General features: G+C 43.6%; 1 protein-coding gene across 3 annotated transcripts in view; it reads right to left on the minus strand.

Annotated features, from left to right (window-relative positions):
- The window catches only part of A2ML1 (alpha-2-macroglobulin like 1), a 62,648-nt gene extending 37,824 nt beyond the window's left edge, over window positions 1-24,824 (minus strand). For 2 of the 3 annotated variants that reach the window (XM_081844789.1, XM_081844787.1), the window contains exons 1-12: window positions 15,716-15,869; window positions 13,367-13,550; window positions 10,695-10,851; window positions 9,961-10,013; window positions 8,745-8,765; window positions 8,389-8,548; window positions 7,442-7,526; window positions 6,248-6,380; window positions 5,762-5,876; window positions 4,006-4,115; window positions 3,164-3,331; window positions 274-510 (exon numbers count right to left, since the gene is read on the minus strand). In XM_081844789.1, the coding sequence (XP_081700915.1) occupies window positions 274-510; window positions 3,164-3,331; window positions 4,006-4,115; window positions 5,762-5,876; window positions 6,248-6,380; window positions 7,442-7,526; window positions 8,389-8,548; window positions 8,745-8,765; window positions 9,961-10,013; window positions 10,695-10,851; window positions 13,367-13,550; window positions 15,716-15,786 (1,494 nt within the window). In that variant the 5' untranslated portion in view covers window positions 15,787-15,869. Of the gene's footprint in view, window positions 1-273; window positions 511-3,163; window positions 3,332-4,005; window positions 4,116-5,761; window positions 5,877-6,247; window positions 6,381-7,441; window positions 7,527-8,388; window positions 8,549-8,744; window positions 8,766-9,960; window positions 10,014-10,694; window positions 10,852-13,366; window positions 13,551-15,715; window positions 15,870-24,733 lie in introns of those variants that run through there. The other variant, XM_081844788.1, reaches the window with a different exon arrangement.
- Window positions 24,825-25,092: the final 268 nt, after the last annotated feature.

The following is a 25,092-nucleotide window of genomic DNA, read 5'->3' on the forward strand; positions in this document are numbered from 1 at the left end:
TCCTTTTACCTTTACCTTATGTTTTTATATATTCTGGAAGCCACCCAGAGTGGCTGGGCCAACCCAGTCAGATCGGTAGGGTTCAAATAAATTATTATTATTATTATTATTATTATTATTATTATTATTATTATCCTGGAAAACACTACAAGAATTGAACCAGGAAAGGTGAAAACTGAAGTCCTGTCCTCTCTCTTTGGCCAGCTAGTTTTGGGTTGTTGCTTTTTTGTCTTGCCAACCCTGGCACCTTCTGTCCTCAGCCAGGATGCTCACATAATAAGAGAAGGTGATTCCTTTCGCTTTGCCTTCTTCGCCTAGATCACTATCCTTAATGCTGTAATCCACTTGAATCTCCTGCTCCTGATTGCAAGGCAGCACTCCTGGCACCCGCCGGACTTTCACAGAGCTCTTTGCTGTGGTGTAGTAAGGCTGTAGATAGAGGAAAGCGTTCTGGTGGTACTGATTGATTTTCCCCAGTTCATACACTGGATCCTCCAGATGGAGTCTTCCCTGGGAAAGAGATAAAGTTGCAGTCTTTAGTCAAACAACCAGTTAAAGTGACTGATCAAAAAAACTTTGACTACCGACAAAAAAACTCCCTCAGAAATCAGGAGACATGTGGAATCTTTAATTTTCATCTTAAAAATATTAAAAGTCTTAAAAGAGGCATTACCCTTCACTCTCATAATGATGGAATGCTTCTTCTCAAACTATACATAACATTGTTGGCATGAATATTATTATTATTATTATTATTATTATTATTATTATTATTATTATTATCAATAATATATTTATACCCCGCCCTCCCCAGCCAAGACTGGGCTCAGGGCAGCTAACACCAGGTATAAAAACAATTGATTAAAATACAACTTAAAAACAAGATTAAACTACAACATTGAAATACAGCCTCATTTCAGTAGAAACTCAAATCAAAAACAATCACATTGTGTGTGAAAAAATAAATTCTAGGTTTTCCTCCCGTATTATTATCAGGAGCACAGCACATGGGGTGGGGAGATTTAAGTGCTTCCCTCCCCATCCATGATCTCTGAATCCCCACCCCACCCCACCCCACACATTGGTGCCAATTGAAGAGCCCCAAACGATAATTGTGCTGGGGGGTTGAATGGGGAGGGAAGGTTTAAACCTCCCCTCTCCATATGCTGCGATTGTGACAACAATCTGAGGTAAGGGGGGGTGTTTCTGGTCTTTAGTTTACAAAAAAAAGAAAAATCACAACCTTATTGCTAACCATTTGGCATGTGAAGTTAAGACCTAAGATTAGGAGTGTATGTTGCAGCAAGCAGCACCTAAAGCCAAATTCAGTATGCATTTCTTTCTTCAAAATCATTTTTCTATTCATATGTAAATGTATACAGGGTTATTTAATTGATTGATTGATTCAGGCGACAGCCGTAATTAGATGCTTGCGTCCACTGCTATTTTTCTAGAGAAAGAGGTGCCGGAACTCACAATGAACACCTCCCTCATTCTCTTTGAACGGGGAGCCCACCTGAGAGGGGCTGGAACGGAGTTCCTATGCGTTCAGGCTGAAAAAAGCCCTGCTTGTGTCTATTAAATTAGCAGCTGTCTTGACTCAATATATGTTTGATGCAACACTACCATCTACTGGGAAGTGGGGAGAAGCAGAACTGATCCTGTATGAAAGAGGAGACAGCCACTATCACACTTCAGGCCTAGAACATCTCTGTCCCAAAATGGCCTTGTATTGTATTGACCCATGTTGCACAGAGTGCTCCTTCACAGTATGTCTCCCATCTGCTTCTTCTTCCATAAAGCACCACAAGAGTGGCTTACAGGAAATTTAAGCCTCATGTATAAAGACGATCGAAGGGACGCGGGTGGCGCTGTGGGTAAAACCTCAGTGCCTAGGACTTGCCGATCGCATGGTCGGCGGTTCGAATCCCCGCGGCGGGGTGAGCTCCTGTCTTTCGGTCCCAGCTCCTGCCCACCTAGCAGTTCGAAAGCAAGTCAAAGTGCAAGTAGATAAATAGGTACTGCTTTATAGCGGGAAGGTAAACAGCGTTTCCGTGTGCTGCGCTGGTGGTGGCTCGCCAGAGCAGCTTCGTCACGCTGGCTACGTGACCCGGAAGTGTCTCCGGACAGCGCTGGCCCCCGGCCTCTTAAGTGAGATGGGCGCACAACCCTAGAGTCAGACACGACTGGCCCGTATGGGCAGGGGTACCTTTTATAAAGACGATCAGCTCCTGTTCCTAGCTTCTCCTTCTTTCCCACCCAGTTCTTAGCAATTCCCTTCCTGCATCTGATCCCCTGCTATGATATCCAGGGTGGACTCTGCTCCACCTGCCATGCTTGTCTCATGTTTGGCTGCTGAGGACTTGTGCCTTATTCTGCTTCCTTAAAGGTGAAGGTAAAGGGACCCCTGACCATTAGGTCCAGTCGCAGACGACTCTGGGGTTGCGGTGCTCATCTCGCTTTACTGGCCGAGGGAGCCAGTGTACAGCTTCTGGGTCATGTGGCCAGCATGACTAAGCCGCTTCTGGCAAACGAGAGCAGCGCACGCTGGACCGGTACCTATTTATCTACTTGCACTTTGACGTGCTTTCGAACTGCTAGGTTGGCAGGAGCAAGGACCAAGCAATGGGAGCTCACCCCATCACGGGGATTCGAACCGCCGACCTTCTGATCAGCAGGTGGATTATATGGCCAACAGGTGGATCACGATCTAAAAAACGCTCAGCAACTTTGGTCAATCCAGTGGGTAGATCACCACCAGTTGTTTTTTTATAGTGGGAGTAGATCGCAGTCTCTTGGAAGTTGGACAAGCCTGGTTTATAGAATGTTAATGAAAGTTTGATATCATTGCTTATTCTGTATTTTAAACCATACACATTCTGATTTGGGGGAGGGGTGGTCTATAGCAGAAAAGTGGCATAAAAATAATTTTTGCCACCCTAAACTGCATTGCATTAATTATCCTCCAGATGTACTTTGTTCTCTCACTTTATGATAAGTGTTGTAGTCTAGGAGCTAGAGCAAATTCCAAGCATGGCTTTTCCATTCAAGATTTCTCATGGAAACAAGGAAGCCTGAGAGAATGTTTCTGAAGTCTGGTTCTGAAACCATGCCTTTGCTTCTTGCTATGTGGTGTACAGAGAATGCAGAGCAGTATCCTCACCTCCAGAGAGACCCCTTTTCCATTCCACGCTTCTGTGTCTAAAGAAAACTCAGCTATGCCATTGCTGTCAGTAGTAATCAGCATGTTGGTCTGGTTGTTATTTAAATTAATTACTAAGAACACATCATGGTTCTTCATGATGGAGCCGTCTCTTTGCAAGGCTTTGAGCTGTGAGGAGAAAGAGGAAGAGAGTTGAGATTTACTTACATCACTGAAATTATCCACAGTTGCTTCTCAGCTGCCTCATGACATCCGTCATAGTCTTCAAGAAACATTTAGAAAACAAGTCCTCTTTTAGAGGGTTTAGGTGATAGATCAGATGCAAAAGAAAGAGGACTTTCAGACCAAAGAGAATCTTCCCAAAATGGGGGAGAAGATGGGTTTTCTCTCCAATATATAAAATTGTAATGATGTTGTCACACTGCAGTTTGCTTGGCCACAGACAGGTGTTTTTGCAAAGTCTAGTGTGGTGAGCTGCTGAGCTGCTAGGAGGGTGGGTGGCACAGGTGTGGCAAGAAGAGATGAGAGATGGAGATGGAGATGCAGACCCAGGTAAGATGAAGAGGAGGGAACTGGAGTTGGAGACACAGGCAGGGACGTGACCCAGGACCACAGTCCAGGCAAGCTGAAGAAGTATGGCAAGTTCTGAGGCAGGTGAGATGTAAAGGGAGAGGTGTGAGAGGTTGGCAAGGTATGAAAGGATGGCTGATTTCACCAGATGTAAAGGGAGGGCAAGGAGGTTTGGCAGGAGAGTGTTTGTTTGAAATCATGTGGTCAATTGAGCTCATTTGTAATATTGCACCAAAGAGTACTAGGAAGTTCTTGAAAATTATAGGAATTACCTTTCCCCTGAAGGGATAACCTTGATGGTAGTAATCATCTGTCTCCACAAAGTTCATAGATCCAGCTTGATCAGACATATAGAATTGACGAGCAACATTTGCTTGTACACCTGTAAAAAAGAAAAACCCACAGAAAACCCTGCCTAGCAGTGTCAGATATTTTTGCAACGTATAACACAGCATGCACACATCGTCCTGGGAGGGGGGGGGGAATGAGCTCCAATATTAACCAGAATACTCTGCAATCCTAACTGATACAGACCAGAACTAGTCAATGATGGTGGATTATTCAACCATAGGTAGTAGAGACCTTAGAGTACTGGCACTCAGTAGATGCCAACGTATGGTTATTTAAAAAGGTTGGTTCCAAGCATTCTGTTGTGCAACCAAGAAGCAGAAACTAAGACATGGCTTTGCAGATGACAGGGAGAAAGAACACTACTTGCCAATAGCCCTATTCAGGCATAAGTTCTCTGTGTTGAATCAACACGAGGGTGGGGGAAGGGAGAGAGAAGGGACAAGCTTGATAACTCCACCCCCTGTTGCCATTTCCTGCTCCATGGGTTGGAGGGCAACCATTTGCCCGGCGAGGAGCCTGTTCTACACAAGGAGGCTCACTGTGCAACATAGCAGGACCTTTTCAACGCATAAGACAAATGCCCAAGTTGGGCCAGCAACTCATTGTTGGCCCCCTATTGTCTCAATCCTCAGGGGTGAAGCAAACCGCGGCGTTAGCAGTACCAAAGTGACATCTCTGGGGCAGTGTGTGTGGAGGTCCTGGGCTGCCCAGACAACAAGACTGCCCTCTTGGCCTTGCTGTTGTGGTGCAAAAGTGTAATAATAAAGTTTAAGGTCTTATATATATAATAAATGTTCATAAATGTACCAACCAAGCACATACATAGATCAGCACAGGAAGACTGACCCGAAATCATTTTGACTCCCAAACTGACCAAATGTTTTCTCTGCAAGGAGGGAGGGGGTGAGGGAACCTTCCCATTGTCTCAGGAATTGGGAAATCACCATCTCAAAGGAATGGCCAGACTACCAGGAAAGGCAATCAGATAAGCTGACAGACAGGAAAAACAACAACATTCAAATTTCTGTTGTAGACCACCTTTTCTGCGATGTAGGTATGGTGTTTGTGGGGGGTGGTCCTGGGTTACACCCCTTCTGTGATGCATGTATGATGTATGGAGGGGTGGTCTTGAGCTCCAGGGCAGGGAATTTAAAATGTCTATATAAGGGCAGGCACACCTGGGTTCTGGGTCCTCCTCTTTTCCTGCGTGTGAGAGGAGGACCCTGTTGCAACAGATCAATAAAGATCAGGCTTATTAGCTGCTTTGCTTCTCAATATTCTCTGGTTGGCCTGTTATTTTCTCCTACCAATAGGAAACCCACATAAGGACTCTATATGGGCTCTTGGATACCCCATAAGGGAAAAAGGGCAGATTTTGCCTACAACAAAAGGAAATCAGAGCAATACGTTTGGCAGCAGCTTGGCTGCAGGAGTTGCCAGAAGGAGTACAAGGTACCATCTGACCGCCTTAGGGACTCCACTCCAGATTTGTGTGGCGTTTACTCCTTAGCCTTTTCTTCTCCTGAAGTTGAGTGGTGTACATGGCCCTGTGGCCTCTCCTCCACAGATAACCATGCCTTCCTTTAATTGCCTTCTCTCTCTCTCTTGGGTGAGGGTGTCCCCCAAATCGCACACACACCCCTCGCTCCTCATATCCCTGCAAGCACCAGAGCTTACCTGTTCCAGCTTCTTCCAAGGAGGCCTCTACATCTATGCTGTGGCTGTATTCATAGCTCGAAGGTCTGAACTGTGACAATTCCACAGCAGCAGAGAAGCATCCAGTCCTGTCAGTCTGAAATAAACCGTCAGTGAAGGTAGCTAAGATGCCAATCATTGGCTTCGGGGAAAAACACAAATTCATGGAGCCTTCCTCCTACTCCTCAGAAGGAGTACAGATTTGGGGTACTAGAGTCTATTAGTGAATAGTAGAAATTAATGAACGTCAGAATCTAGCTAATAATTGGAGTACTGAAGAGAAAATTTCAGGCCAGTGGAAAAATACAGGCTAAGCTTCCTTTCCAAGCCAGGGCCTCACCTGGGATGGCACATTTAAGATTTTTGGAAGCATCAGGTTATTCCTGAGCCCCCTCATTTCCACTGTCCTCCAGCCCTAGAAATTTTTCTCTCCCAGTCATACCACCAACCCCTCTTGATCACCATTACCTGCCCTTTGAAATCCTGGCAGATGTCAGTAGGTGCTGGAGCTGTTGTATCTGGCGACCTCCAGAAATAACGGTAAGCTTTCTGGCACAAGGATATTTGCATTAAACCACGGACAGGCTTGCCGTATGTGTACCTAGAAAGGGGGAGGCGGGGAGTAGAGATAAATCCAGCCATTACTCTTTATTTTCCTTTTTCTATGTGCTGCACACAAGCCTAGAGTTGCCAGCTTTTCTTTGGCAGGTCCCCTATGTCTTTGATAGCATCAAGATGGAAAATTAAGATGAGAAACTTTCCCTATTGCTTTATATTAATGCAAGGGAAACCTTCCCTGGTTAAATTTTGTACTTGTCATACAAATGCTAAAGGTACCTTTTTGGAGGGTGTGTGTGCTGATAATCTGATTTCTGCCCCACTATGCCACTCACACAGACTTCAGCCATGCCATGACACTCCTTGAATTTCCACAGACAGTGTTTTAATTGATACTTCTCCACTTAGCCTGAAAACCACCCACTATTTTGCTTTCAGCTGAAGATAACATTCTTAGTTATTTATAAACCTTATTCCAAAGGAATCAAACTTTCGATTTTTGTAGTTAATTGTATTCACCGCTTAGATCCATCTTAGTTCCTTTGTCATGGTGTTAATGCTGTGAGTCCCTCCATTCTAGGCTCAGGTTGTAGATATGTGTAAATAAAACCATATATCCTAAAAACACCACAGTCTCCGCTGAGCTTCATTCCAGGGAAACTGGACCCTGGAAAGCACTGGAACCCCCTGGAATTGCTCCTTGCTCAGAGACTGGGGAGCATGCGCAACTATCAGATTTGCACAAAACCAGGAAACTGCAAAAGTGTGTGGTGAGAATTTACAATTGCCTGACTGTGTGCTTTTGTGCACTTCCTGAGAATTTAAAAAACAAAACAAGGTGCATGTGCAGCTTGCATGCCCTATTGGCATTTAGACGACATAACAAAATCAACAAACCAAAAGACAGGGGCAAACACAAAAGGGAATGAACGGGAAAGACCAAAATTGCTCCCCATATATAAGTTCAAATACTTGCAGGTGTGGACTACTCCAGTCTCATTCCAACAGAGAAAAAGTAGATAAGCAGCTAAATAATGCTCAAATGAGGTCATGAGCTCTGCTCTGCCCTCCCAAATAAAGTGATGGGTGCTCTGATATGTATACCTGCCACAGACTTTTAGAGGAAAGTTGCTGTCTGCTGAATAGATGATAGCAGGCTGTACCACCACCACTTCAAATTTGCGAATCACTGGAGAAGAAGAAAGAGAAGAGACTGTTACATGGTACACCATGAATCAGCTTAAAGAGAAGGTGTGTTGGCATTTGACATGTTTTAAAGTGGGTTGATTCAAACTGTTGCCTTTCCTTTTTACTTACGAGAAGAAGAAGAAGAAGAAGAAGAAGAAGAAGAAGAAGAAGAAGAAGAAGAAGAAGAAGAGGAGGAGGAAGAAGAGGAGGAGGAGGAGTTTGGATTTGATATCCCGCTTTATCACTACCCTAAGGAGTCTCAAAGCGGCTAACAATCTCCTTTCCCTTCCTCCCCCACAACAAACACTCTGTGAGGTGAGAGAGGTTGAGAGACTTCAGAGAAGTGTGACTGGCCCAAGATCACCCAGCAGCTGCATGTGGAGGAGCGGAGACGCAAACCCCGTTCACCAGATTACGAGTCTACCGCTCTTAACCACTACACCACGCTGGCTTTACTAAGCACTACAAGCTTAGATGTAGAAGCAGTTAACAGGTTTACAAGCATTATTTTCCAAACTGACATTTTCTAATAAGCAGATTCTGGATTACTTCACCTGGGAGGTTTTTATGATGCTGTTATGGAGGCTGTGTTGCAGAGGTAGAAAGGACTCTGCAAAACAGAACTTCTTCATCCTGCACGATGAACCATCTGGCATCAACAGAGTCTGAACTAGAACCATGGCTTAACATGTACCAGGTGTGCTCAATGGAACATTTAAACAGGCTTTGTTCAGGCAGGTAGGCTCCCAAATCAGTGGGTAGTGTTTTGAGGCAGATGTTGTCCCCAATATCTGCTGACAGAAACTGAATTCTAACTAGTGATGAATGGAAGAGACAATGCTTCTCCAAAACTCATTTCATACCATATTCAAGCACTTGAAAGCTTAAGAAAGCCTTCCCATGATCCACAATGATTCTGTAGACCCCCAGCATTGGTTCAGCAGCCAACTGGTAGGACAGTTGGACAACCCCGTTGTCTGGTTGCACATTATTCCATTGTGCAATTCGGTTGCCTGCAGGATCCTGCAATCACATTTTTATAAAAAATAAAACACATGAATTATTGCAGCACATACCTGCAGAAGGGCTAGGAAGCATCTCTGAAAGGGTGGAAGTTCTGCAACCTCCTCAGTCTTCTCCCCTGCCCTCCACCCCACATTGATGTGTGTGTTTCAAATTACATCTGAAGAAGATCCCTGGGAAACGTGAGGGTACTCACCTGCAACTCCACCAGCTGGTGCTAAAGAAGAAAACAAGAGGCAATCCCTTTAGTCTCCAGCAGGAGTAATGCGTCCAACTACAATTCCCATCCTGCAACTCATCAAGTTAGGGGAGGGGGTGGAAAATCTGTGGCCCTACAGATGTTGGTGGAATGTATTTCCTACCATTCCTGACCATTGGTTGTGCTGACCGGAGCTGACAGGAATTGGAGTCCAAGAACATTGGGAGAGCTGCAGCTTACCCACTCCTGTAGATGCAAAGGATGAGCAAGTACCTTTAACTGCAGATAAGGATTTTTTTAAAAAAAATTGCAAACACATTTTGCTAGGCAGGCAGAGAGGAGGAAAGGCATATTCTTGGTCCTCTGCTTCTAATATCTGCAGTAAAATGGCACCCCAGCCTCTACACTCTGGGATTTTATGCCCTCTGGGTCAATGAATCCTAGCCATTCAGAAACTTCCTGAACATCCCATACTGTTGCCATAGCTACAATGTCATACCAAGCAACTGAAGATTCCCTATTTAGCTTCCGTAAAGCTGCCAGGTGTACAGAAAACTGAGCACAGAAGATCTGTTGAACTTTCTTGGTGCTTTTTTATTTTTTTTGACCTGTTCTGCATGCAGACAGACCATTTCTCCATGGATTCTACATCTGGTACATGGAAAATAAAATAAAATAAAATAAAATAAAATAAAATAAAATAAAATAAAATAAAATAAAATAAAATAAAATAAAATAAAATAAAATAAAATAAAATAAAATAAAATAAAAGCCGTTTGGGAGGCTGGTTCAACCGTCCTCTCATTCCTATCACTTATGAGCACATTGTCAGCTCGTGTTTCTAGCGATTACCAAAAAAACCTACAATCTTGCTGTTTTTGGAACCAGGCCAGAAAGAAAGTTTGCAAGAAAGAGCTGGGCTCTTTCTTTCACCGAAATAAAAGCTCTGAAAAATCCCCCAAGTCTTGTGGATTGGGACCTCCTAAATGCACCATCGATCACTACATGCAAGCGCAAGCTGATCTCAGAGCAGACTTGCTTTAACAAAAGCTGCTGTCAAGAGTTTTGTTACGCACATATTTGTTGCACTCATCACTAAATACTTTTGTACTCAGGTGAGGAGAAATATAAATGGTGGAGAAGAAGTGACCAGCCCAGGTCATTCCCATCTTGTCTTGCTTATTCCTCCCTGCACCCTGTTCACATTTCTCACCTCAGTAGCCAACGGCATAAATCCTTCATCCAGGGTGATGATTCGAAATTGCACTGCAACAGAACAAATGCACAAAATGACCCTCTTAAAGTGCAGATCTTACGAGAGGGCCTCGTTCCCCACAACAGTGCAGTGCTGGAGCCCAAGGTGTCTCTCCCAGCCTGCCATCTGCCAGCCAAGATTGTTCTCATCTTTGTTCAGCTCCTCCAAGCCTCCTGTTAAGACCCCAAACTCTTCCAAGGACATCACGCCCAATTAACCCGACAGCCTGCCAAATCACCTGTCTCTGTTCATAACTCAGGACAAGGGCAAGCACAGTTCTCTTGCATTGCCAGTGGCTCTCAATGGTATATGTTGGCCATTCTTCGCCTTCTTAGTAGTGGCGCCTGCCCTGTGGAACACCCTCCCATCAGATGTCAAGGAAATAAACAACTATCTGACTTTTAGAAGACATCTGAAGGCAGCCCTATTTAGCGAAGGTTTTAATGTTTGATGTCTTACTATGTCTTAATGTATTGAAGGGGCTGGGGTAACCCAGGAATTCCTCTGCAGCTTGTATTTTCCCTTCATAATCAAAATCCTACCATTGGTAACCAGTGGTGTCATGGCTCCAAAATGAAGGAGGGCTGGTATGCCCTCTTTTACTATCACATTACCATCAAAAGTGCCTGCCACTAGCCCGGTTTACATATTAAGAGCCAGCCCACCAGCCCTAGGGACTCTTTTCTCCTTACCCAGTTGTCCTGGAGAATAGATGGGCTTGTCCATCTGCAGAAAAGTGCCACTTTCCGCTTTCTGAATAAGAACCTGCTTCTGCTCATCTATTTTCCCTTGGGCATCAGAAAGTCGGATGGCAGCAACTTCCTCCGAGCCATCTGCAGGGGGTGGTACCTGGTTTACACAAGTCACTTAGCATTAACAGGGTTCCCCAATCCAGGAAGGATTAAATGCATGTACTTGAAAGGAAAGGGTGAATGAAAGAGCAGGAAAATGGAGAGAATGGGGCGGTGGTGGAGGGCTGTGACGCACACAGGTCAAACCCCCTACAGATGTTTCCTATTGTCCTGGACTTCTAACAAAGGACAGCATGACGGAGAGACCATATCGGGAAGAGAATAGGCAGGATCCAGTAATCTGAACACTGGACCTCCATGTGGGAGCATGATTTAATTATTGCATGTTCCATCCCTGAATGGAATTCAAAGCAGCATCTACGGGGTTGTTGCAGTTTAGCCTTGTCGAGTAGGCTGAGAGGGAGGGAGGTTGACCCACAACCACCCAATGTATTTCATGGATTAGCAGAGTTGTGAACCGGACACTTCTACAGCCAAAAGCAACACCCTTATCACCAAAGCACAATGACTTCCCCAATGGACAGGGCTTCAGCCATCACAAAGGCATTTCCGTGTGTGATTTTTAAAGTACAATTGCAGTGTTTTGTGTGGTAGACAAAGCACACCATGCTTTAAAGGGCTACTGTGTCTTTAATTTAAAACTTGTTTCTTTTTTTTTAAATAAATATTTATTAGCATTTTCAAAATACATATAAAATCAAAAACCAAAATAAACAAAAAATAACAAAAGTACAAAAAACCAAAACTTAAAAACAATAACACAGAAAAATTCAAATACTTATTTCCTTTTAACTTGTTTCTCAGACCTCCTCACACCTCCCCTTCTTGTATTCCAATTTAAGTTATTAGCTCAGCAAGTCCTTATTTATTCTAACCTGTTATTATTTTACTTTTCTTCTTTCTTCCATCCTCAATTTACGTTTACAAACCTTATTTTCATTTAATTTAGACCATTTTAAAAACCAGTTTTAACCTATCCAAATTTACACATCAATATTTATACCTCATTATTTTTTCTTAAATGTTTTTCCTAAAGTCGACCAAAATTTCCCTTCCACGACTTTCCCAATTTCCATACCAATAGCGAAACAAATTAAAAACAGAACAAACTATATTTGTATACCCTTTGGATTCCCAAACTCCACCCACCCTTTCCCCGGTTTCAGTCCCCAACAAAAATCCATCAGTCTCAATATACTGTTTAGCCTGGAGATCTCACATCCGAGGCTCTCAATTCTCTCTCAGTTCCTCTCTGCCGGTCTTTCTGATAGTCCTTAATGTTAAACTCCAAATCTTGAAGAGGCTCCGGCCCAACAGGATCCATGTTTCTACCAGCCAGACCTCCATATTTAATAGTAAAGCCTATGGGGTACTTCAAATCTTGTTTTGTACTCCTTTCAAGTCCAAATGTCCCCCAAGCTCCAGCTTCCACCTTATAATTTAAAACTTGTTTCATTCATTCTCAGTGTGTGGTGATGTGCACCTTCTGTGCCAACTTCCACATCCCTGCGGAAAACTTTTCTATTCCACCAGGCTTATGCAGGCAATTAAGAATACATTCTTCCACAATGGCTAATTGATGTCTGTTTTTAACCTCTCAATGGTTTTATGTTTTCATTCCTGTAAACCACTTTGATATATATTTTTACGACACAGAGGAATAAAGATATTTTTTAATAAATAAACAAGATTTATATACCACCCAATAACAAAAGTTGTCTGGCTGATCTGCTGGTTCTGCCTCTTTTGCTGGTTTGTGTTGAGCCTTGGGTCACTGGGTGTGGAAAAGAAAGAGTGAACCCTTTTGAAGGGACACTCTTTGAGCTGCAAGGACTCTGTCACTCTGTGGCAGGAACACCCCACAATAAAATAAAATAAAATAAAATAAAATAAAATAAAATAAAATAAAGCCCTACTTCTAGCATCTCTTCAGGCAAGCACAGACTGGAGTGATAGGAGACTACAGTCTATAGAATGGGGTACAATTCAAATACAGTGGTACCTCGGGTTACATACGTTTCAGGTTACCGACGCTTCAGGTTACAGACTTCGCTAACCCAGTAATAGTACCTCGGGTTAAGAACTTTGCTTCAGGATGAGAACAGAAATCGTGCGGTGGTGGCAGCAGCGGCAGTGGCCCCATTAGCTAAAGTGGTGCTTCAGGTTAAGAACAGTTTCAGGTTAAAAACGGACCTCCGGAACGAATTAAGTACTTAACCTGAGGTACCACTGTAATTACAGGAGGAAGGTGCCACTTCTTCCTTTCCTCAGGTTAGTGTTTCCACTACTCTCGGTCAAACTGACAACTTTTTTCCTGGCCTCTTAGAAGTTGGACTACAAAAATTCTAAAAACGTTCCTGAGCAGATGGAATGTTCTTGTGCATTCCATGACATCACACCAGCTCAGCTAATCAGTGTCAGAGGTGAAGCAGCATGCTATAGATCTAAGATCACCATCAGTTCATCAGTTGATGCTTCTGATTTATACTCTGTACTTTATTATTATTTTTCATGCATTCAGACCAGATTTACTACTGGTATACATCACTCACTGTGAAAGTCAGGCACTTCAGCTGTTTCTCATGCCATCTGAATCCATCCAGCAGAACATGGGTCTTGTTCTTAGTCTCCAAAGTGATGCTGAGCACTACAGATGTTTCCACATCACCCAGGTCCATGCACAACTTATCACTGGATGGGTAGTTCAGCCGGGCTGGAAGGACCAGCATGTATTTCCTGAATGCAGAAGATGAGAGGGAGAGATACGAGAACAAGAACACACCTTTCTTTAGGGAGTGAGATTATTTGCAGGCAATTAGTCCAGTTATTTGCACTCTAAAGGGGATTCCTTCCTGAAATCCAACACTGCCTTGGTGTATGGCAGCTTCCTCTGTTCCTATGATGATTTTGCACATGCTGATTATTGTTTATTGTATTTTAATTTTTAATTTTATTTTAATGTAACCCAATCAATAATCAACCTCTATTGGCATACAGAGAAAACAGGAATATGTGGGTCAAAACATAACCTTGGCATCTGTTCACAGATAAAACTATACAGGCATAGTAAGGTTAAAAAGCAGTGGGTCCAAATGTTTGATCCCCATGCTGAAAGAGAGGTTAAATTCTTCTGACTCCTGCAGGGTTTATTGAATTTCTGTGGGCATGATAGAATGGAGAAAGTAGCAGAATATCTGAGCAACGGCGTGAAACTAGAGCATCACAAGACTTGAGTGGTACTCAGTATAATTTATGAGTCACCCTGGAAGGATTTATAAGGCAGGATAATTAATAATTGTAAGTGTAACCACAACAACAAAAAGAACAGCAACAGCATCTGTACTTTCCTAGTTGCAAGACTCTCCAGATGAACAGATTTTGTGCAGCAGAGTTGTGGAAGAACCGGTGCCTGTCCAAGGCTCTAGAGGAGAGCTGCTATGAGAGTAGCCAATGCTTGTCTTGGACGAACAGTCTGATGCTATAAAGCAGCTCCATGTGTTCAAATGAAGTGGAAAATGAACAAAGCTGTCCCTTCATCAGAATTCTGCTTAGGAAACTACATTTACTGCTTTTGTCTCAGGGGTCCATCTGATTGGGCTCCAGGGGCGCCGACTTATAAAAAATATTGGGGGGGCGGGGGCCCATACCGATTGGCTGCCGCCGTGGGCAGTGAATATTAATGAGCTAGGGGGAATCCCCGCTTCTCGCGGGGCTGACGCCAGCCCCGCGAGATTGTTGATGGGTCGAGAGCCCGCAACCCCACCCCCTCTCTAGATCGGGAGTGGCTTTGTTTTAACTCATTACTGAATGTATTTTAAAAGGTAACTATCATCAAACAAGGAAAATAAAAAATACCAACATAATTTTGTGATTTTACAAAGCATAATATAACTAATAATTTTCTTAAATTATTGGGGGGGCAGAGCCCCCCCAAACGATTTTTTGAGGGGGCTCGGGCCCCCTCAGGCCCCATGGAGTCGGCGCCTATGTTGGGCTCATCCACACTCCTGCTTGTGCTGTGCCTAGTAAGCACAGGTCCAAGTGGTTTTCCCCTTACCCAATTCGTTTCCCAGGGAAAACCAGCTCTTTAGTGATCAATCAGAACAAATGGCAATCCAGGAAAATGTGAATTGCTGTTTGCTCTGATTGAGCGCTAAAGAGCAGTTTCCCCCGTGGGACAAGAGGAAGTGTGGAAAAGCCCAATGAGTCTCCGGCATTGTGCCTACTTGCCACATCACTGTTCTCCAGCCTTGGGAGTATTCTTCAATATTGGGTCTCTGCATGTTGTTGAGCTACAACTCCCTTCATCCCTGACCACTGGCTGATTGGGGATAATGGGAGTTGTAGTCCAACAACATCTAGGGACCCAAGGTTGAAAAACATGGTGCAGCTACATGATTGGACAACACATAACGGACAACACATTATCACCTCTTTTGATAATCTCCATTACAACTTTTGACTTCCCTCAGAAAGTCTTCTGATGTTTCACTCAAATGGGAACCTCCAAATTTGCCTCCAAATGTTTCAACAGCTGAAAATTGGTAGCAACGCTACTTTTCTTTGTCATAAAAGTCCACTTTGAGCTTCCTCTCAGAAGACTGTAAGTTGCTCCAGGAAAGGCAACAAGTATTACCTAGCATTCCCTCTGGGTTAACCTCATTCCTTCACTCTTCCTTGCAGGCAGGTGCCTCCTTCAGCCCTTCTGCTTTTCCTTTCTTTCCGTCTGTTCTTTTCCCTAGCGATACATTCACCCTAATAGCCCCCTCCCCCCACTCAATATACTCCTTCATGGCCCTCACAACTCTGAATTCGTAAGGACCAGCTTCTCCCTCCCAGTCATGTCCTCTATAATTCTGTTTCCCTGAGATCACAGGTCTTCCAACCACATAACAACTTACGGGATGGAGTCATCTGCACCAGCTAACTCGAGGAAGGGAGCAAGGCCACTGAGAATGAGGAAGAGCCACATTTCTGTGGAGACCTGCCTGCAGAGGGCACCGCAAATGTCCAAGCAGGAACTTGGAAGAGGGAGGACTTGACGTCTCCCTTAACTTGCTTCTCAGCTTATCTGATCCTCATTTTATATCCTCATTCTGCCTGGCGTGTGACTCTTAAGTGGCCTCTATGCCCAGTGTTTAAGAAATATGATCCGCCACCTGAGGCTCACACAGAGAACAGGGAAGGAAAGTCAAATACAGCAGGTGTAAAAGAAGCTGGCTTTGGGACAGAGGCAGGTGTGTCTTGAGAAGCTGGCCAGACCACTTACTAACAAGCCCCTTTCCCTTTTCTCCTTCAGAGCATGAAAACACCTATGCACTGCAGTGGTCTAAATGTTTGTGCAATATACATGGAAGAACAAAACCCCTAGATGTTCAATGGTAGGTTTGCTCTTACAGCTCCATCATGGACCCCCTTTTCACCCTAAGGTCTCAAGACCCACCTGACACTATGCCTTGCTTCAGGACAGGTATGCCCTTCTCTCTCCCTTTCTTGCTTTCCTTTTCATGTGAGGGCTACGACAAATCTCTCTCTCTCTCTCTCTCTCTCTCCTTAGGCGTTTGATAGAGGTGCTTCTTCTGCTCTTTGAATCAAGTATGAGTTGCTACCTGCTTATATTGTCACTTTGTTGTCCAAAGCAACTTCCATATACAGTCATACTTTGGAAGTTTGACTTCCAAAACATTCGGAAACCAAAGCACAGCTTCCAATTGGTTGCAGGAAGCTCCTGCAGCCAATCAGAAGCTGCGTCAGACGTTTGGGTACCAAAGAACATTTGCAAACCGGAACACTCACTTCTGGGTTTGCAGCGTTCAGGAGCCAAAACATGCTAGTACCAAGGTGTTCAGGATCCAAGGTATGACTGTATTCTGTCACACTCATTTCATGTAATAAGCCAACCTTTCTTTATTCCACTTGTGAGTGAACTTCTTGTGCGCATAAGGTTAAGGGCAAGCACATATCCAAAACAAACGGATTTTATAACCCTTAGCAAAAGGTCCTAAATATCTTAGTAGTGCATGCAGGGATGCACATGAGTACAGGACACATGTGTGGGTTCAGACTCACACCTGTTAACACCCTATTTCTACTGGGTCAAATACATGCTGGAAATGCAAGGAAAATGAGGGCACCTTTTACCACAAGTGGTGGACCTGTAAAGTAGTAAAAGAATTTTGGGAGATGATATATAAAGAACTAGGGGACACGGGGTGGCGCTGTGGGTTAAACCACAGAGCCTAGGACTTGCCGATCAGAAGGTCGGCGGTTCGAATCCCCGTGACGGGGTGAACTCCCGTTGCTCAGTCCCAGCTCCTACCAACCTAGCTGTTCGAAAGCACATCAAAGTGCAAGTAGATAAATAGGTACCACTCCGGCGGGAAGGTAAACGGCGCTTCCGTGCGCTGCTCTGGTTCGCCAGAAGCAGCTTAGTCATGCTGGCCACATGACTCAGAAGCTGCACACCGGCTCCCTAGGCCAATAAAGCGAGATGAGCACCGCAGCCCCAGAGTCGGTCACGACTGGACCTAATGGTCAGGGGTCCCTTTACCTTATATAAAGAACTGGAAAAAAATGTTTAAAATAACCTTTTCTAAAAAAAAACCCCAAAGCATTTCTTCTAGGAAATACTAAGGGACCAGAAGAGACTTCTTATGTATGTGGCCACTGCTGCCTGGATGTTACTGGCCCAGAGATGGAAAGAAGACAGAGTCCCTATCAGAGATGAATGGCAGATTAAACTCATGGACTATGCAGAAATGGCAAAAATGACCAGAAGAATTAGGAATCAGGGAGATCAAAATTTTAATAAGGAATGGGGAAAGATATAATTTATCTTAAAACTCACTGTAAACAATTAAAATTATTAGTAGGATTGGAATGACCTTTGTGGTTGGATGTTGGACTATGGTTATAAGGGAGACTTAAGAGAATTGGATCAACAGAGAAGATGTAGGAGCAAAAAGTTAACATAAGGACCCACAAAGGGGAAGAAGAGAGTCCATGGGAATTTATGGAATTCTCTTTTTGTTTTGGTTGCTTGATGATGGTTTGTACATTCAAAAATTCGAAAATTAAATAAATTTATGTATAAAAAACCACACACCTTATTTCTACTGAATAAAATGACTTGTACTGTCCAACAGCCTGTGGATAAAATGGAAGGGCACTAGGTCTTTTAATGTGTCTGCCAAGTGTCCCACTTAACAGAGGGTGGTCCTCTATTTGAAGGTGTTCTCTATTTGTTCAGTCCAGGTCTGGTCAACAGACTAAGCAGGCACAGAAATCTCCTGGTGCCTTCCCCACTATTCAAATTATAGTATTTATTTCTAAATTGGTGCCTATATACTGTATTATGATATGCAGATCGCGGTTCTTTAGTTTGGCAAAGCATAACTCGTTCCCCCTAGCCTTCCTGTTTGGGTCCTGGGCTGGTTTCTCTCCTAAATAGATGTAGTGAGCAGCGCATGTTATGCATGAGGGAATTCAATGAATGAATGACCTTTCTGATTTCACCAATGGCACCATAGAAAACAGAAGTCAGTGTTTTCCCTCTCCCTCAAAGAGAAAATGATAGGTTACATTAATAGGTGGGATGTGAAAGAATTTGCATAGGGTTCTTGACCAACAGCATTTTCACTTATCACTGAGGACTTGTTTCTGCAGGCTATTATTTCAGGGGGTTAGCGACTGAGGTTTCTGAGCCATTGTTTGTTTACTTTTAGATAAGGATCAGGTGTTTGTGTGGTCTGTGCTTTGACATTTAGGTCCAATCATTTCTGCTGCATTAAAATTAGCCAAAGTCAGCCAGCGGCTGAAGGCTTCCAATTCATATTTCAGTATGCAACTTAAGCTGCTTGCATGTTCAATAGGTCAGGCACAATTCCTTCTTTGTAGATGCTTTTGGTTGCTTCAATGGGCATCATTTGCAGGAATGCCAACCCGATAACGTCTTATGCAAGCTGCTGAAACCTTTATGTTCTGTTAACAAATACTTTAGCATTCCGTGGTTGTTTTTGAATGAAAACCCTTCACAGACAATACTCAAGTGCCAATTAATTCTCTCAGCCCAATTACATGTTCCTCTCAGCCCAACTACATGTTCCTGTCGAAGCCAGGTGAGGGGAGCCAATGGGTCGCAAACCCTTGGTGACTTAGGGACTTCCCCTGCATGTGAAGACAGGCTTCGGCAGATTGAGTGGATGAGACCAATAGGAAATAAACAGCTACAGTGGTACCTCTGGTTAAGAACTTAATTCGTTCCGGAGGTCCGTTCTTAACCTGAAACTGTTCTTAACCTGAGGTACCACTTTAGCTAATGGGGCCACCCGCTGCCGCCACGCCGCTACTGCTGTGCGATTTCTGTTCTCATCCTGAAGTAAAGTTCTTAACCCGAGGTACTACGTCTGAGTTAGCGGAGTCTGTAACCTGAAGCCTCTGTAACCCGAAGTGTTTGTAACCCAAGGTCACTGTATATGACTTTTAGAAGACATCTGAAGGCAGCCCTGTATTGGGATGTTTTTAATATTTGATGTTTTATTATGTCTTGATATATGCTGTGAGTCACCCAGAAACTGCCCAGAGTGGCTGGGAAACCCAGCCAGATGGGTGGGGTATCATCATCATCATCAACAACAACAACAAGGTGATTTCTGCAGGTGCTGTAGAGGGAAGTGAGGGGCAGATGGGGCTTATCAACCTAGGAAAGTAGCCCCTCTAGGAGAAGGAATACTCTGATTCTAAACCTCCATTGCCTTACAGCAGGCATAGCCAAACTTGGCCCTCCAGATGTTTTGGGACTACAATTCCCATCATCCCTGACCACTGGTCCTGTTGGCTAGGGATGATGGTGTTGGTTATTTTACAGATTAGTTGCGCTGCAGAAAGCATGCTGGGGAGACCACACATTCAAGAAATGCAAAATAACTTTTGCTAGGTTTTAATAACAAAAACCTCCTTTTACACTAAATTACAATATATCAATAAGAACAACCCATTCACCAGGGTACTGAGAGAGCTACTTGCTGCTCTTTATATACCATACCCAACAGCTTAATTAACACAACTTAACAGCACCTGCTATACTGCTTCACAGCTGTAAAACTTTATTTGCTCTGGCCCTTAAAGACATATACATATTGTGAAACAACAATGAAACCTAAAATTTAAAGAAACCATTCAACAGATGGGAGTTGTAGTCCCAAAACATCTGGAGAGCCAGGTTTGGTCATGCCTGCCTTACAGGATATCTTTGGAAGAGGAAAAGGCTATGGAGTAAACCCTAATAATAATAACAATAATTTTAATAATAATAATTTTATTATTTATACCCTGCCCATCTGTCTGGGTTGCCCCAGCTACTCTGGGTGACTTTCAACACATAAAAACATAATATAACATCAAACATTAAAAACTTCTCTATACAGGGCTGCCTTCAGACGTCTTCTAAAAGTTGTGTAGTTATTTTTCTCAACTGAGTCAGCTCACACATCCTGCTGCCCATCTTCAAGGGTACAGTGATCAAGGATCCAGAAAGCAAGTGATGCATGTAACACAAGTCAACCTGTTTTATATGATTAATAGACAAATAGGTAAACTGACTCCACTGAAAATCCTTGTGCTTGGGCTTACACAAAAGCCAGATCTCTGATGATGATGATGATAATTTTTAAATTTATATCCTTTTTTTGGAAAATAATATTTATTAGTTTTCCAACAATTTAAACACTACAAACAACAATACAATACAATACAAAAACATTACATAACACAAACACATTAAACTAACAAAACAAAACAAAAACAATTTAAAACACATCAAACACTTTCAATATCTTATCTTTCATTCACTTGTTTCAACGACCTCCTCACACCTCCCTTTTTGTATTCCACTTCTGTTAATTGTTTCAGCAATTCCTTTCCATCTTCCTCTGTTTTCTATCATATAATTATCTTAACACATTCTAACCTTATTTTTTCCTTTAATACTCTATTAATCTGTTTATATTTGATTCCTTATGACATTTCTACTAAAGCCATATAACTTCATTCTAATATTTTTCTAACATTCATTAATTTTACAGTATTTCTGTAAATAATCTTTAAACTTTTTCCAGTCTTCTTCCACCGACTCTTCTCCCTGGTCTCGGATTCTGCCAGTCATTTCCGCCAGTTCCATATAGTCCATCAACTTCATCTGCCATTCTTCCCGGGTGGGTAAATCTTGTGTCTTCCAATACTTTGCAATGAGTATTCTTGCTGCTGTTGTTGCATACATAAAAAAAGTTCTATCCTTCTTTGGCACCAATTGGCCGACGATGCCCAGGAGAAAGGCCTCTGGTTTCTTCAGGAAGGTATATTTGCATACCCTTTTCATTTCGTTATAAATCATCTCCCAGAATGTCTTAATCCTCGGGCATGTCCACCAAAGGTGAAAGAATGTACCTTCAGTCTCATTACATTTCCAACATTTATTGTCGGGCAAATAGTAAATTTTTGCAAGCTTGACTGGTGTCATGTACCACCTATACATCATTTTCATTACATTTTCTCTTAGGGCATTACATGCCGTAAATTTCATACCTGTGGTCCATAACTGTTCCCAGTCAGCCATCATTATGTTATGTCCAACATCTTGTGCGCATTTAATCATAGCTGATTTCACCATTTCATCCTGAGTGTTCCATTTCAACAGCAAGTTATACATTCTTGACAAATTCTTGATTTTTGAATCTAACAATTCTGTTTCCAATTTTGATTTTTCCACCTGGAAACCAACTTTTTCCCCAGCCACTGTGGGAGGCTTCCAACATATATAAAAACACAACAAAACATTAAATATAAAAAAACAAAATATCCTATACAAGCAACAAACAAACCAATAAATCAATAGAAACCAACAACAACAACAATGTTGTATTAGATCTGTGGTGGTGCATTCGCACATGCACATTTGATTCTTCATTCATCAAGCGATGAACTTATTAGCCAACCCTTAAAAACAGAGGGGAAAATAAACAGCTTTTGGCATAGTAAGTACATTTGTAAATCCCTTCCTTCTTGTAGAACATGAAATCGGTACTCTTAGGCCCTTTCTCTTCGCTTGGCTGTCAAGGCGCTGACAGGATGATCAGGTCCTTCACGGGTAAGAGAGGGAGATGCGTGGCTAATAGAAAAAATACAAGGAGGCTCATAAAGGCAACCCTCCCAGTGAAGAAGTTGCTCAAACTGGCGTCCAGTCCCTCCTTTGCTCCTTAGCCCTCCAAGCTAGGGCTCCTCCTCTGTAATAGTCTTCTACAGTGAACCTCAGGAGCCTCTCTATGTACCTCACTGGCCTGTTGCTCAGCAGCCCGTAATATCCTTCATGTTCTGGCAGTCAGTGGGGCCAGAGAGGCTGCCCTGTGGGAGCTGTGGGAGAGATGCAGGATCTGGTTCCCTTCTGTTGTCTCTGTCAGAGTCTGAATCCAAACTGGAAACCTCATCATCCTTCCCTGGGCTGGGCCACCTGCCTACTTCTGCCTCTCCATAATCCCTCATTCTTCCTGCTTCTAGTACCTCCCGGCTTGTCCCCTTCTCTGAGGTGTGGCCAATTTCCCACCACCAGGGTCCAGGATTTAAGTCTTCTTCTGTGCCTTCCCTGGGGGGCTCTTGGGTAGGCAGCTCCCACCACTCTTCCTCATACAGCCAGCCCCTGACATTGGCTGAAGCAGGGCTTCTGCCAGCCCCATTCCTTTCCCCTTGCAATGTCCTTGGGGTGATAATTAACCTTGAAGGGTCCCATCAAAGCTGAAGTTCTGGCATTCTGGACAGGTTACACCAGTTTTAGAAAAAGGTTGCTAGGGCATCATCATAGCTAAACTGGTTATTTCTGTCTCTTTAGATTTACAAAGTGATGCAAGCAATACCTTATGGAGCTTCAGAAAACTTTCTGAGAAGTGTCCAAGGGAGAAGATCTCCTTGCTGCCTTTTATGAGAGTCTGCAAACCAATCCAGAGGTTGCCTGCAAATTTGGCTGCAAATTAGAGCCTAGGGCTTGCCGATCAAAAGGTTGGTGGTTCGAATCCCTGCGACAAGGTGAGCTCCCGTTGTTCGGTCCCTGCTCCTGCCAACCTAGCAGTTCGAATGCACATCAGAGTGCAAGTAGATAAATAGGTACTGCTCCGGCAGGAAGGTAAATGGCATTTCTGTGTGCTGCTCTGGTTTGCCAGAAGCTTAGTCATGCTGGCCACATGACCAGGAAGCTGTCTGCGGACAAACACCGGCTCCCTCAGCCATTAAAGCGAGATGAGTGCCACAACCCCAGAGTCGTACATGACTGGACTTGATGGTCAGGGGTCCCTTTACCTTTACCTAGGGCCACCAAAAGCTGAGGTACATCCTTCTAGTTCTCAAGAAAGCTTACATATCTGAGGGTCCCTCAATTGGGACAAGGTGATAATAATAGCTACCCAAGCTGATAACAACTGGCAGCCACTTGTATCAGTTAAAATGATGGTTTATAATGAGGGGCTGTGTGTACTTTAAGCTAAAGAAAAAGAGGGGTGGACTTGCCCACTGCAACCCACATTCTAGGTCACAAAAAGCTGCCTTATGCAAGAGTAAAAATTGTGCAATTTTTCACATATTCAGCATAATTACTTTTGCTTCTTCTAGTGTTGAGGAAGAGCAAGGAGCTGTCTAGGGTAGCAAAGCCACCGAAAATCTCAATCTGTAAAATCGTCTGGCTTCTGAGCTTTTACAAGGCTACGATCACATAACTGCAAGCTTGCTTCCACGGCCATAGGGCTAGAAGTTTGCTTTTTTAGAAAGAGAAAGCTGGTGCAGATCTTAGCCAGATATTCTCCACTCAAAGCTCCATCTACAAAAGTTCTCCAATGGCCTGTGATCAAGAAAGGCCTATGATCCAAAATGCTGCCTACACTAGTGCCTGTCTTCATTAGTAGAAACAGATTCCTGCCAGAATCTGTTTGGGGTAGGTCCTAGAAGGAATCATGTGGGATGCGGGTGGTGCTGTGGGTTAAACCACAGAGCCTAGGACTTGCCGATCAGAAGGTAGGCGGTTTGAATCCCCGCGACGGGGTAAGCTCCCGTTGCTCAGTCCCTGCTCCTGCCAACCTAGCAGTTTGAAAGCATGTCAAAGTGCAAGTAGATAACTAGGTACCGCTCCGGCGGGAAGGTAAACGGCATTTCCATGCACTGCTCTGGTTCGCCAGAAGCGGCTTAGTCATGCTGGCCACATGACTCGGAAGCTGTACGCCGGCTCCCTCAGCCAATAAAGTGAGATTAGCGCCACAACCTCAGAGTCGGCCACAACTGGGGTCCCTTTACCTTTAGAAGGAATCACAGCATGAGGAATTCAAGCAAAGGTGCGTGTGGAGTGTGGATTTGGGAGGGGAGCAAATAGCATAGATAGCACTTTGAAGAATATGTACTATGGAGTGATGATGAGTTTTAATATTAGCTGATTTAAATCCTTCCATCAGAGCACTTGAAAGGTCCTGGATAACATGCTTATGGTGCCAAAATGGAATTATAATGGACACTTTGGCTCTGAATGTTGTGTGAGTATGCTTATGAGGACTGAACAGAGCAAATGGTAAAATGCTTGAGGAAATAAAAGAGGACTGGACACAGCTCCTAAAAGCAACGACGGCCATGAGTTACTTTTCCCAGTTGAAAAAGTCCACATTTCCCATACACATAGTCTATTTCCTCCCGTTCCTGTTTATTCTTCTCCAGCAGCACCAGTAAGGTGATTCAAGAGGAGAAAGTAGAGAGATGTAGGACCTTCAAAGATATGGAGTGGGCAAGGGAAAGAGGCACATGTCTTCAGGAATGAGGGCACAGATCACTAAAAGCAGAAGCAGTTTTACAGCTGACTTCTTCATCCTTGTGAAGAAATTGCTTTGCAAGCAGCTTACCCACGGTCCAATGGACCCACCCTGTTTGGAAGACTCTCCACAGACTTGCACTGCAGCACTTTCACTGAAGGCCTCAACCTGTTATTGTGGTTGCATTAGCAGAACTGCACTCTCAGCCTCTCTCAGTGCACCGATTCCGAAAGAGCTTTCTAATGTGAAACATTAAGCAGCTGTAAAATGCTGATCTGTTGCTTTAAAAGTATGTGTAATCTAAAAGGGGGGAGGGAGGGGGGCAGCAAAGCATCTGTTTCATCGTGCATGCCAGCTTATTTTTGGTCGAATCTGACCCAATATAGCCACTGTTTCAATATTTAATGTTGTGCTGCTACAGCAACTAGCTTCCACATACTTCAGAAGCA

Source organism: Podarcis erhardii (assembly GCF_964252035.2).
Source record: "Podarcis erhardii genome assembly, chromosome: 17".
Classification (NCBI taxonomy): domain Eukaryota; kingdom Metazoa; phylum Chordata; class Lepidosauria; order Squamata; family Lacertidae; genus Podarcis; species Podarcis erhardii.